Genomic DNA, 13,259 nt, shown 5'->3' on the forward strand with positions numbered 1-13,259 from the left:
CATTGTATAAATTTCATTCTATTCTAGGTTCTTAAAGCCTTGAAAAATAAATAATACGTACATTGAAAACACAATGCTCCCATTTTGCTTAATACAAAATTAAGTAGATGTTTTTAAATTGTGTCTGCTCTTTTCAGGTCAAGAAGAAAAAACACTTACATCTTTCATTTTTTTCTATTTGGCCCAGAATAAGGTCCTAATTCAAATAAAGCAAAAATATACTTACAGAAGTAGCATCAACATCGCTGTAGATGGCAACCGTCTTAATGCCCATCTTCTTGCAAGTTTTAATAACCTATTTTAAAATACATTAATGTTATCTATTAACACTGATTCATATTTAAAGGGATGTAATAATAAAATTCAGAGTAAAATGAAAAATAAGATTAAATTCTACTCACCCTACATGCAATTTCTCCTCTATTAGCAATAAGAATTTTATCAAAAATCTGAAGAGAGAAACCACAAATAATATTGTAACTCTCACTTTGGGACCAGAAAACAAGTTTTTTCCACAATTAACAACGGACATGAGTTTTTTATCAAAGGAAAGTCTGATATAATTTATATACCATCAATATTGGGTTGGGGCACAGTAGCAAATATTTTTAATAAGTCAGAACAGATACAAACTATGCTTATATCCAAAGATTCCTAGACCAAGCAGGTTATGCTATTTGAATACAATGTTAAGTTTGAATAGTCATCAAATTTTGAAACAGCTGAGGCCAAATAGAGTAGTTCCATTACGCTAGAGACCTCAATTCTAAGCCCAGCTTTGCCACTAATGACCTAATTTACTTTAAGCAAGTCTATCTCTGTAGGTCTTGATTTCTATGTATATAAACCGATAGCATTCTAATTGGACACTAATATGGTTCTCTTCATTCTCTAAAACTATATAGGCTAATCCTTTTAAACTCAGAATAAGAAGTAATTTGGATGTAATACATTTTAGTACACAATTTAGTAACTAATTTCTGAGTTAGTGATTATAAGTTAAATGGAACTATAAAAAGTTTTTAGTTATATTTCGAAAAGATAAAGTTGCATAGAATCTTAAAAGTACTCTTATGTAACTTAAAGCCATATTTTAACCCAACACAGAGTCACAGAATCTCGGAACTGGAAAAGGCCTTCAGAGTGTTGGTTTAACCTTTATGTCACACATAGCTTATTTCACCAAACAGAGAAAGCCTCTGACTTAAAAAGAGGTAAACTGATTTGAACCTGAGTCACTTAGAGCATTGAATAGATGAGCCCTTAAAATATCCTAATCTCTCCTCACGCTTGAGACTAAAATCATCTACCTTTCTACATGGTCATGAGTAGATCCCTGTAAACAGTACGTGTATACTAAGAAAAAAATGTTTATACTTCCTTGAACTATATTTAAAGTGAATCTTTATTAATTATTAAACAGACTACAGCCAATAAAAGCAGCACAAACACTAGAAGTTACACATTAAACTGTTATAGTAAATACAACAAATCATAACATTATAGGGATTAAGTAAGAATTCCATCTTAATTTCTATTTGAGGGACAGAATAACGACTAAGAGCCAGTGTAGGGCCAAACTGCCAGGATGTAATCCCAACACTACCACTTGTTCTTCCTGTGTGTTCTTCTGTAGACAAGTCATCCTTCTTGATCCTCAGTTCCTGGTACGTAAAATGAGAGTAATAATAGCACCTGCCATAAGAGGTTATGAAAATATAAATTCTGTTTAAAATAGTGCCTAGCACACAACATACTCAATAGGTGGTAGGTACAGTTGTTATTCACTCCTTTGAGCCACATACCAGACTCTTACAAATCTAGAAGTGTAACCCTGACAGAGAAAAATCTGTATCAAAATGAATAATTGCACCTGACACATCTCTATTCAGGGATTTTGACAGTTAATTTTATGTGCAATTTGACTGGGCCATAGGGTACCCAGATTAAACATTATTTCTGGGTGTGTTTGTGACTAACATGTGAATCAGTAGACTCAGTAGACTTCCCTCCCAATGTCGGAGTTATCAAATCTGAGAGCTGAGATTCTGATAGAATAAAAAAGTAGAAGGGAGGATCTGTTCTGCCTGCTTGAGCTGGAACATCGGTCCTCTCCTACCCTTGGACTGGGAACCCATCGGCTCCCCTGATTTTCAGGGGCCTTTGGACCAGGACTAGAATTACATCACCAGCTTTCCTGAGTCTCCAGCTTGCAGAGGGCAAACTAGGGGACTTCTCTCCCTCCCTAATTGTGTGAGCCAGTAAGTCTCCATATACATCCCCTACTGGTCCAATTTCTCTAAAGAACCCTTACTAATACAGGACCATGAACATATTACCAATTAGCACATGAACTCAATAAAGCTAATCACATCACCTAATCTTCCATGCATGATATTCTTTTAAATAACAGATTTACATGATTCAGAATTTAAAACGTAAAAAGGAGGATATACTATAGAGATACCCAGGTGCTTGCCCCAAAGGCAACCACTATTACCAGTTTCCTATATATTCTTCCAGATAGGATATGCATATAAAATATACATACAAATAAAGTTAAACCAACTTTAAAACTCTCCCTCTGTCAACGATTACAGGTAAACATCAAGCGCATTGATAACCTCAATGTACTTTATGCACAATCACAACAAAAAGTGCGAAGTTGTAAAATACAGCTATCTATGTCCAAGAGGCTGTGGTAAGTGCAGAGAAGGGAGAGTGAAAAAAAAGCATATGTAAAGGCAATAACACTGAAAGTAGAGGGTAGCACTAAAAACTACAAGTAATTTTTAATATATCTCAAGCAAAAAATATATATGGAGAAGCTGCAGCAAATAAAGCTAGGGTAAAAAGGCCAGGCAGACATTTAAAGAACTTTACATTTAAAGGACTTTACATTTAAAGAACTGGGACTCTATTCTACATGTGGAGAGCTAAACAGAAGGCACTCTGAAGATACTCTCAGGGGAAGGAAAAAACACCTTTAAACTGAGACCTGAATCATTAAAGACAGAGGGACTTTTAGGTACCATGAGAGATAAAGAACTTTTGCAGCAGCTGTTCTGTAACTGTGCTAATGATGTCACTAGGGTAAGAAACACATTGGAGGTTTTCCTGAAGATTTTTTCTAAGTTGTCTTCTTTTAATCCATTCTCTCTATCCTTCCTTCCTTCTTTCCCTTCCCTTTGTTTAGATCTTCACAGCTGGGGTCTAAGAAACCACCAAGAACATCTCATTCAGAGATCAAGAGAAGGTCTGAGCTGGCCCATCCACTGGGGAGTTGGAGGAATAACAGCAGAACTCCAGACACTGAGTCTCTCACCAAACACTTATGAGATGGGGTACAATACAGTAAATCCACCAGCTTCAGGAGGAGGACAGGCTTGAGTTTTCACCCAGCTTACAAGTACTATCTGGATTTTAACCCTCAGTTTCCAAATGTACAAAATTGAGTTAAGGATAATATTAAGCAGCTGACATTTAGGGCACATGCTTTCTATATGCCAGGTACTATGAAAAATCTCTTCTGTGCACTATCTCATTTAATCTTTATAATAGTCCCATAACGTCAGTTCTGATAATATCTCCCATTTTACAAATGAGAAAACTGAGGCTTGATAAGGCCAAATCACTTGCCAAAGTCACTTACAAAGTTAACTAGTGGTAAAGCCAGAGTTCACACTCAAATATTCATGTCAAAACACACCATGATGTGACGTAATCAGAGTATAATGAATGGTGCAAGATTTAAACACTGTATTATTCAATGCCACCCAAGATCACATTTGTTACGGCAGGCCCATCATAATACTATACTGGTTCACACTAACTTAAGGTCTACTGAAACTTCCTGGTCTTTTTTAAAGCAAATTACTATTAAGTTACATCTTCCCTAGTCACATGAACATACATGAGACTTGTTAAATTGACTTGTTAAAACTCAAGTCAAAAAATAACATTTTTAGTAGTGATTAAATTTCACCTGGTTTAACTATGACTTGATGTAAGTCACTGTTGAATGTAGAGTAAGAAAATAGTCCATGGCAAGTTCAGATGAGAATCAATTCATTTAACAAATATGTATTAGCAAAGATCAGGTCTATCCAGACTTAAGACATTAACAATAAAACCAATACAATAGTTAATGAATGGCTACAAAGATAGCAAGAATCTCTGGAAGTGGAAAGGTCCAATTAAATGTAGCCCTCAAGTGAAGGGCAAGTCTACCAAGAGGTGCCAAAAAGTATCATAAACTTTATCATGACTGTGGACACCATAGAGTTTTTCACGATTAGGCAAAGGCACAGCAAAGGAAATGGCAAAGATAGCAGGCAGCAGATTTGATTTCAGACATTTACCACAAAATATATACCTGCTTAGTGTATTCCAAGGGAAAGGGGGGCTCTCTTTAAAAGTCCTAACCAAAATAGTTATACACTTATTTCTAGTAATTATCAATGGCCACCAATATGGTCAGTGAGTTACCTATCCCTGGAACCTCACTATGAGGTTGTAGCAAAAACAAGTCTCAAACCACACACATATAGACATTTACGAACAGACATATAGAACTGATATGAATGATTGACAATAAAATAGCTAAGATGCCTTCTGAATCATCTGTTGAAGTATATAAAACTACCCAGATTTGGAGGCTTGGAGAAAGAAAGGGCCTACATCATTACAGTTCAACAGAAATATGTGGATACAGTTGCAAGGTGTATGTAATTTTAAATTTTCTAATAGCCACATTAAGAAAATAAGAATAGAGAAATTAATATATTTTAACTCAGTATCTAAAGATCTATATGCCACACATATATAGACATTTACTAATAGACATAAAAACAATCTTTAAATATGCTGGATAAGCTCAGGGAAGTCTCGACTTCCTGTATGCTGTAATGCTCCAACAGCCTGCATGAAAGCTTCACCTAAGGCAAATGCATCAATATTCTCATTTAGCTAACCATATTGTCAGAATCAAGCTATCAAGAATCCCCCAACCCAGTGGGAGAATGCACGACGATCTCATTTAGGGATCAAGCTTAGGTTCTACCCTTAAAAGTAAAGAATGAAGGTCCAACTAGATTGTTATACTCTAACTCAGGGGCTGAGAATTTCTATAATAGCCAAAACACATCTTCAATATCACAAATTTCATCAATGAAAGCCCATTTCTAACAACTATTATGCTAATGAGTAAGGCTATCAGTGTTTATAAGGAGAAAGATGGCTGAACCACTTGTAGTATTTCACTCCCTCTGGAATGTGGCCTCTTGAATAAATGCTAGCTAATCACTTCCGCAGTGTTCCAAATTAAGCCAGAGTTCAGGGGTTACCTCTAAATGGAAACTCAACACGTGTGCAGAAGTGTACACACACAGGAACCCCAAGGCATACTGTCTATACTGAAGTTTTTATATTAAACTACAGATTTCATAACAGCTTAATTCACCTGGACCTGTGCCGTCCAATAAAGTAACCACAAGCCACACAAGGCTATCGAGCACTTCAAATGTGGCTAATGAAACTGAGTTGTGCCAGAAGTATAAATTATACACTGGATTTAGAAGACTTGGTAAAAAAAAAAAAAAAAAAAAAGTAAATTATCTCATTTACACTTTTTATATCAGTTATATGTTGAAATAACATTTGAAATATTGAGTTAAAAATACATTAATTTCCCTTGTTTCCTATTTTCTTAATGTGGCTATTAGGAAATTTAAAATTACATTCACCCTGCAACTGCGTCTACATTATATTTCTACTAAATGTAATGATGTAGACCCTTTCTTTCTCCAAGCCTCCAAATCTGGGTAGTTTTATATACTTCAACAGATGATTCAGAAGGCATCTCAGCTATTTCATTGTCAATTAATTATTCATATCAGTTCTCCTTTCATGAAATTCAACCTGAACCATCCTTTAACCAAAACTCTTCTCCTGCCTTCTTTGATGCCTTTGTCACACTAAGTCATGTTTTACCACTAATCACCACTTCTAGTGCCTTTATCCTATTAAAAACCTCAAACATTATTGTATATCAGGATTTTAAATGGAATTCCCTTGTCCCAAAACTTATAATACACATAATTCCCTTCAATCAAAATAGATCTTATATTAAGTAAATGGAAAAAAAATCAGTAGTTTAATCAAAATCTCTAAACTGCCCAGTCTTTCAGAATGTATCAGTTATTCTGCTGAAAACAAGAAAAATGTAAATTTATTCAATATTTGGTATAGATCCAAATACAAAATTAAAGGCTCAGGTTGTGGCCCACAATGAAAAAAGGAACAAAGACTGAGCACCTATAAAACTTATGATGTTAGAGCGAGAAATCATTACACAGCATTAATAAAATTTAATTTGTACACTGAACACAGTGTTGAGACAAGAAAGTAAAGCCATTATAACTTAGGTGTTAAAAGTACTTTTTAAATACTTACTTTTTCATTAGAATCATATCCCGCTGAATAGAGGCTACGAGACACCATTAAGTGCTGTCTTGAATAGTGTGAGACATGCTACAAAGAAAAAAAGGGAAATAAATTACAGATATTTGAATAGGCTTTCATATTTTTTCAGTATGCTTCTAGCTAAAATGTTTTATTAATTAATATATTTGGTTCTAAGCAACATGTCATAACTATGGAAGGTAAATCATCCCCTTGGCACACAAGAGAAACCAAAGGCATCAAAACAATCTCCAGAAAAGTATGAGAATCGAAGGGTAAAATAAAATCTGAAGAAAGGTCTTTTGGATCATGCAGACTGATATGGCAGGATCAGGATGTCACATACCACACAGAACTTTAACTGAAAGTCTCAGCCTTCAAGGAGCTTCGATTTTAAGTGACCAGAAAATAAAATACTTATTTGCTGTTGTCTTGACATGATTCCCCACCCCTTTTGGTAAAAAAGTGGTTTGGCAGATGAAGTGAAAAGGTAATACTAATAATTAAGTTCCCTTCAAATCCGTTATTTATAAATGTTTGCATGAAAAGCATATCTTAAGGATTTAAAACATTAAGAATAATCGCTAATAAAAATTATAGGCAAGATTTAAGAAAACAATTTACCCAGTAGTCACTGGTAAAGCTAGACCCAAAAAAGGGGTGAAAGGAGCAAAGATACTACCTCCTAGAACTTTCTAAGATAATAACTCAAATAAGCACAATGTTTTTATAGCAACATTTTTAAATCAACTCAAAGATTTATACAATTTTTTTAAAGTATCAATCCCCAAATTACAAAATGTAATCTTTATACAAAAGATTGATACCAGGTTAATAGATACAAAAGACACACTTTATAAAGCCTATGCTACCAAGTAAAAGACTAGTGAACAATGAACTAAGAATGGGAAGAAAACTGACTTTATTACTGTGTCCCATTTGAAGACCAAAACCTACTCACATTCCTCCAACCATCCCTGTGAGTACAAGAGTATTAGCCTCTATTTTAAAAATGAGAAAATTGAGTCTCAAGAATTTTAACTTTTCAGAAGTCACAGGGCTAGGCTGTAATGGTTACAAGATTTAAAGATAGTCCTGTTAAAAGCATTCTGAAGTTTTTTTATTTTGAGATAAAAGCAGTGGCACCTCCCACATTAACACTAATGTTTACACAATGATATGGGGTGAAAAAACTACAACTTACCAAAGAAGGTCTCAACGTTCCCTATGTGTTCAAATCAAAATACAGCCTTCAGCAGAATTGCTATAATTTAGCTAAGACTTTATATTTACCTATTATATTTAACTTTACTCTTACATCCAACTTAATAGGATAGAGAATATTCCTTCCTCCTAAAAAAGCATGTCTTGTGTTTATAGCCTCAGCCAATGCAGAAAACCAACTCTAGGACTGAGAAGCAAAAGCTATTGGGGAATTTCTCACATTTATTCTGCTGCAAGGTAGCACTAGGGTACCTAAGCAAGAAAGTAAATAGCATATCAGCTTCCTATCAATTTTATAAAATGGAATACAAAATAGTTTACACTTTTAGAAATTTTCCCCAATACTGCAAGGTACAGAGATGTCTGCGGCAGGAACATGTCTACATACCCTTTTACAAAAGGCAAAATCATACATGGCTTTAATCACTAACAAATAAATGGTATAACTGATTCCTGGTGGCAAAAATCAGCCTTCCAGAGACAACACACAATCTGGGACAGACATTTTAGGTGTTCTAATTAGCTTTGGAGAGAGAATAAACAGTGATGTTTAGGTCTGGGGAAGGAAACACTTCGAAGAGCAGCATATGGTCTGAGATAGGAAATCATGGGACCTCAGTTCTAATTCTAGCTCCCTCAGCCTGACACTATTTGTACAACTTGAGCAAACCACTCTAACCCCTCTGTTCTCTAAGAAATTCAAGCTTAAATGACTTTTCTCTAAGGTCCCTTACTAACCTAAACCAATATCATTCAAAAAACAAAAGCTTAGGACAAGGGTATCTGACATGTGCATTTGACCATTGCTGAAGGACATGCAGTTAATCCAAACTGAACGTATGGGCCAAGAAGATGGAAACACAAATCTCACTTATTTGCTCAGCTACTCTGAAAATAACACACACACAGAGCTACTTGGTGGAAACAGAGGTAATTACAGTTGACGTCTGAACAGTGCAAGGGTTAGGGATGCCCATCTCTGCGCAGCCGAAAACCCACGTTTAACATTTCACTCTACAATCTGCCTCCGGCCGGCATCCATGGAGTCAACCAACCGCAGGTGTGCTCTATCTGCCATTGAGACTGCGAAAATACTGTTTTCAATCTATGGTTGGTTGAATCCGCAGATTTAAAACAGGCCTACTATATTTATTTGAAAAAAAAAGTTACAAATGGATTGGTGCAGTTCAAACCCAGGTTGTTCAAGGGTCAACTGTACATAGATTCTAATAAATATGAATTATGCATTAGGTTTCTAGGACATCTTTGGTAATAAAAGCCTCGACTCTATCTCATTAGATGGGCTCCTGAAGAATGGACTAAACTAAACTCAGCCCAACAGGAGAGAAAGTTTCTATCCCAAAACAATCCAGAAATGTCTACATGGCCAAGCTCTAAGATATGTTTGGGTCCCTGACTCAACGTATACTATATTTACTTTCAGAAGACTACCAATAACATAAGACGTCTATACCACACAATTCTTAAAACTAAATCAACTCTATTATAAGTTACGCCTGGCCAAAATGTAGGAGACGCTATAGCACTACACCTAATCAAAACTTTTTTGGAAACTTGTTAGTATTTAAAAATACTTGGTTCTGAATATCTAACAGACTATATTTTTACCACCATTATCAAAAAAGAAATCATATAGCTTGTACATATGTGACTGTGTGATGTGGTCCAAAATTTTAAGAAATATGGATGCCCCAGGTTAGCCAAGTAACTAGAAGTAGAAATGGTACAAGCAGACAAAACTATAACAGTAGAACAACTAGTAAGGAGAAACAAGGGTTTGGGCCTTTCCCATAGTGAGTTTGAAATGGTTTGCCCTCAGCCCCATAAAAGTTCTTTGTTCCTGTTTACTTTCATGGAAATCCAAAGTTATAAAGAATACAAGTCAAAAAGCAAACAATTTTGTAGAGCTACAACATAGTTTCGTTTTTTTTAATTCAGGGAACAGGTTGGTAGAAATCTGCAAACTAGACTTACACACAGAATTTTAATGCTTATTGTTTTTGTTGAACATATAACTGGCTACGAGCTCAGGCCAAAATTCTTTTGACCCTTCCTAGCAATAGGAGTTCTAGGAAACTTTAATCACTCCATTTATAAAGACTATTTAGCCTATCACAGCCAAAAGGAGAAAGATCAACATGTACAAAATGACTTTCCAATAACACATTGCATGAGTTCTCTTTTGCAAGAATAAAGATTTCCTATATTTTCCACACTTGGAAAGGAAATGCCTGCTAACACATGGGAAGTAGCATGACCTTCAGAGTCACAAGACCTGAGTCAACTCTTTGCTTCACTGCTTTGTAGCTATGCAACATTAAGCAAATCATTTTTCTGGACTCCTGTTTCCATCTATAAAACGCAGGTGATGACACCTCTTCTGCTTTCCTAAAGAGTTATTAAAAAGATTAAAGGAGCCTTTATAAACTGTAAAGCACCAAGGAAACATAAGGTATTACACAAAAACTAAATCCAATTATGCAGGAAAAATCCTCTTCTTTCTTAAAATTATACCAGACCATTTGGGAGTTACCTTTAGAGTAATAACAGTAATTAAGAGTTCTGGTTAGACTCAAATTCTGACCTGGATTCGAATGTTGACTCAGACATTTCTTAAATACACAGGAAATTTCCTCACATGTATACTAGACGTCATAACAGTATTTATCTAGGGCATAAGGCCGCTATGAGGAGTAAATGAGAATGTGTAAAATACCTAGCATGGTTTTGTTATATTAGCGTAAGCATACAATAACTGTTCCAGCTACTGCAAACAGGGAAATAGATATCCTTTTCTAAACTAAGATAGCATCTACTTTCACATTCTCAACATGACCTCATGTGATAGCCCAAACTGGTAAATCCAATCCAATTACCTTAAAGAACAATTTGAACACTAATTCTGCAAAAAAACTTCAGGTTTTTCTTGAGATTCAAGTTAATAATAATGAAGCAATTCTGTTAACAGATTAATCCTTATCAGGATGCTTTCTGCTTCAAAGAAGAAATTATCCTTAACACTGAGTTAAAGGAGCCACAAAATGATCTTACCAAGGTAAAAATAAACATTGGTTAGTGTTTCAACTTTGAAATTTCCAGACGAAGGTCCTCTTTTCCATGTTTCCTGAAGCACAGCTGGGAAACATGTGCTGAGCATTTCAATTTTTTAACAGGTCCAGACTGACCTTCTAAGGGAACACCCTCTAAAAACACTAATGGAAGTCAGGCTTTTTCACTTAAGCACAGCTTTTTCTTTCAAACAGATATCGATGACATATTTAGTCTTCAGGACCTCACTAGCCATCCTAATCTTCAGCTGTCTGCCGAGGCCTGTTAAAAGCAAGGCTAAATACCTGGTAACTGAGGGAGGAGAACCAATCTCAAGATTCTCAGGCTCTGCCTCCATAGTAAACCAGAGCACCTGCAAACTATACACATCAACTCTAAACTTCATTATCCCACCACAGCTTCCCTACCAGGCTATTCCTCCAGCCTGTAGCAGATGCTGCAAGTGCTCATCTAGAACCTCTTCACCAGTCAGCGCAGGGTCCCCATCTCGTGGGTAATTAACTAACTACTCATGGCCCACATCTACTCCCTAGTTTGGCCCATTTGCCTCAATCTGACAGGAGTTCTCCATCAAGCTGGGGAGCTAACCCTCTCTCAGCTCCTACTCTCAGAGCCAATGACTAATATGGGGTTCCAAAGGCTGCCCCACCCTCCACAATTCCATATGAGACCAATTTGGTAGTGTAATCTGAGCTTTACAACTGTCCAATGTGGTAGCCACTAGCCATGTGAGGCTACTGAGCACGTGAAACGTGGCAGTCCAAATTCCAATGTGCTTTGCTCCAAGTGTAAAATACACTCCAGACTCGAAGACTTAATACCAAAAAAATGCAAAAGAACTCATTAAGAATTTTTCACATTTCCACGTTGAAATATTTTGAATATATTGGGTTAAATAAAGTACATTAATATTAGTTTCACCTTTTGCTTGTTTAATATGAGTGCTACATAGTTTTAAACTACATTTGTAGCTCACATTATTCTATTGGACAAAGCTGATCTAGAACAGTGTGTCGGCATCACCTGGGGAGCTTGTTAAACAAATTGCTAAGCTCCGCCCCCAGTTTCTAACTTGCAGGCTTAAGGTGCTGCTAGAAAATCTGCATTTCTAACAAGTTCCCAGGTAATGCTGATGCTGAAGGCAGGAGTCCCACTTAGAGAACCACTGCTCCAGAGTTCTCCTGCAGATTAGCCTGAAGCTAGTCTCAGCTGGGACCCAGCTGGGACCCCTTCCTTGTTTAGTTTTTATTCCCCTGCTCTATTCTGCTTTCTTCACTCTTCTCTAAACCACCATCTGCACAAAATCCCTTTTCATGCTCTGCTTCTAAGAAACCTACCCATTCCACCTCCCTCGAATATTTTTTACACAACTGCAAGTTTCACAAAGTGCCAGCTTAATAGCAACCTGTGAGATGGGAAATACCACCGCATTTTTTGTAAAATGAATAACAAAGAAGGTATTTATTGGATTGCTAGGACAAGGTTTATTTATCCTGATGACCAATTCCTTACTATAAGAAATCTAACAGCTTTATCACCTACCGGTTCCCTCTTTTCCATTACTGCTATAAAGCTCAAACAAGTTTTTGTACCCAAAACATAAATTTGCCTTTTTTCTTTTTTACCAAGTTGGCTAATATGATATAATAAAGGCATTGAGTCAGATTGAAATTTGAATCCTGGCTCAATCATTGAATTGTGTGACCTTGGGCAAGCTACTTAACCTCAGCAGTAAAAATAAGAATCATTTGAAGATGATTTGATAATTAAATACGAACACAGCTTCCCTTCTCCTTTGCCATTTTCAGTAACCCCAGAATCATCTATCAGCCTAAGAAGGTGGTTTCTAACTACCTCTCTTTCTCACACCAATTACATGACCCCACAAAGGATAAATAAGATCGACCACTCTCTGTATTTTGCAAATTCAAAGTTTTTTAAATGTGACTATTGTCGTGATCTTCCTTCCCAAGCTCCAGCCTTCCCAAGCTCTAAAACACTAGACTACTCAGGGGCTTAAGTCATTTTTTTTAAGTTGAGATATAACTCACAGACCATAAAACTCGTTCTTTTAAAATATACATCTCAGAGGTTTTTAGTATATTCACAAGATATGGAACTATCGTGACTGATTCCAGAACACTTTTTCATCACCCTAAAAAGAAACCCGTTAGCTGTTAGCCATCTCTCTCCTTACTCCCTCCCCCAAGCCCCTTTCAACCACTAATCTATAGATCTGCCTATTCTGGACATTTCATATAAATGGGATCCTACAACATGTGGCCTCTTCTTTTCAAGGGTCCTTGGCTCCTCTCTTTCCTTCAATCTCCCTTCTAATCCAACAGCAAGTACTACTGACTATAGTTCCAAAATGTACCTCAAGTCTGACTAGTTCCCACCAACTCCAGTGCCACCACCCTAGTGCAAGTTACTAACATCTCTAGCTTGAACTTCTACAGTAGCCTCCTGACTGGTCTCCCTGC

The 13,259-nt window shown here is 36.3% G+C and overlaps 1 protein-coding gene across 2 annotated transcripts in view; it reads right to left on the reverse strand.

Annotated features, from left to right (window-relative positions):
• PCCA (propionyl-CoA carboxylase subunit alpha) overlaps window positions 1-13,259 on the reverse strand; it is a 337,827-nt gene that overhangs the window by 318,116 nt on the left and 6,452 nt on the right. For both annotated transcript variants that reach the window (XM_015587373.2, XM_015587371.2), the window contains exons 2-4: window positions 6,454-6,531; window positions 402-449; window positions 227-295 (exon numbers count right to left, since the gene is read on the reverse strand). In XM_015587373.2, coding sequence (XP_015442859.1) covers window positions 227-295; window positions 402-449; window positions 6,454-6,531 — 195 coding nt within the window. The remainder of the gene's footprint in view (window positions 1-226; window positions 296-401; window positions 450-6,453; window positions 6,532-13,259) is intronic.

The sequence above is a fragment of the Pteropus alecto genome, unplaced genomic scaffold, assembly GCF_000325575.1.
Source record: "Pteropus alecto unplaced genomic scaffold, ASM32557v1 scaffold13, whole genome shotgun sequence".
Classification (NCBI taxonomy): Eukaryota; Metazoa; Chordata; class Mammalia; order Chiroptera; family Pteropodidae; genus Pteropus; species Pteropus alecto.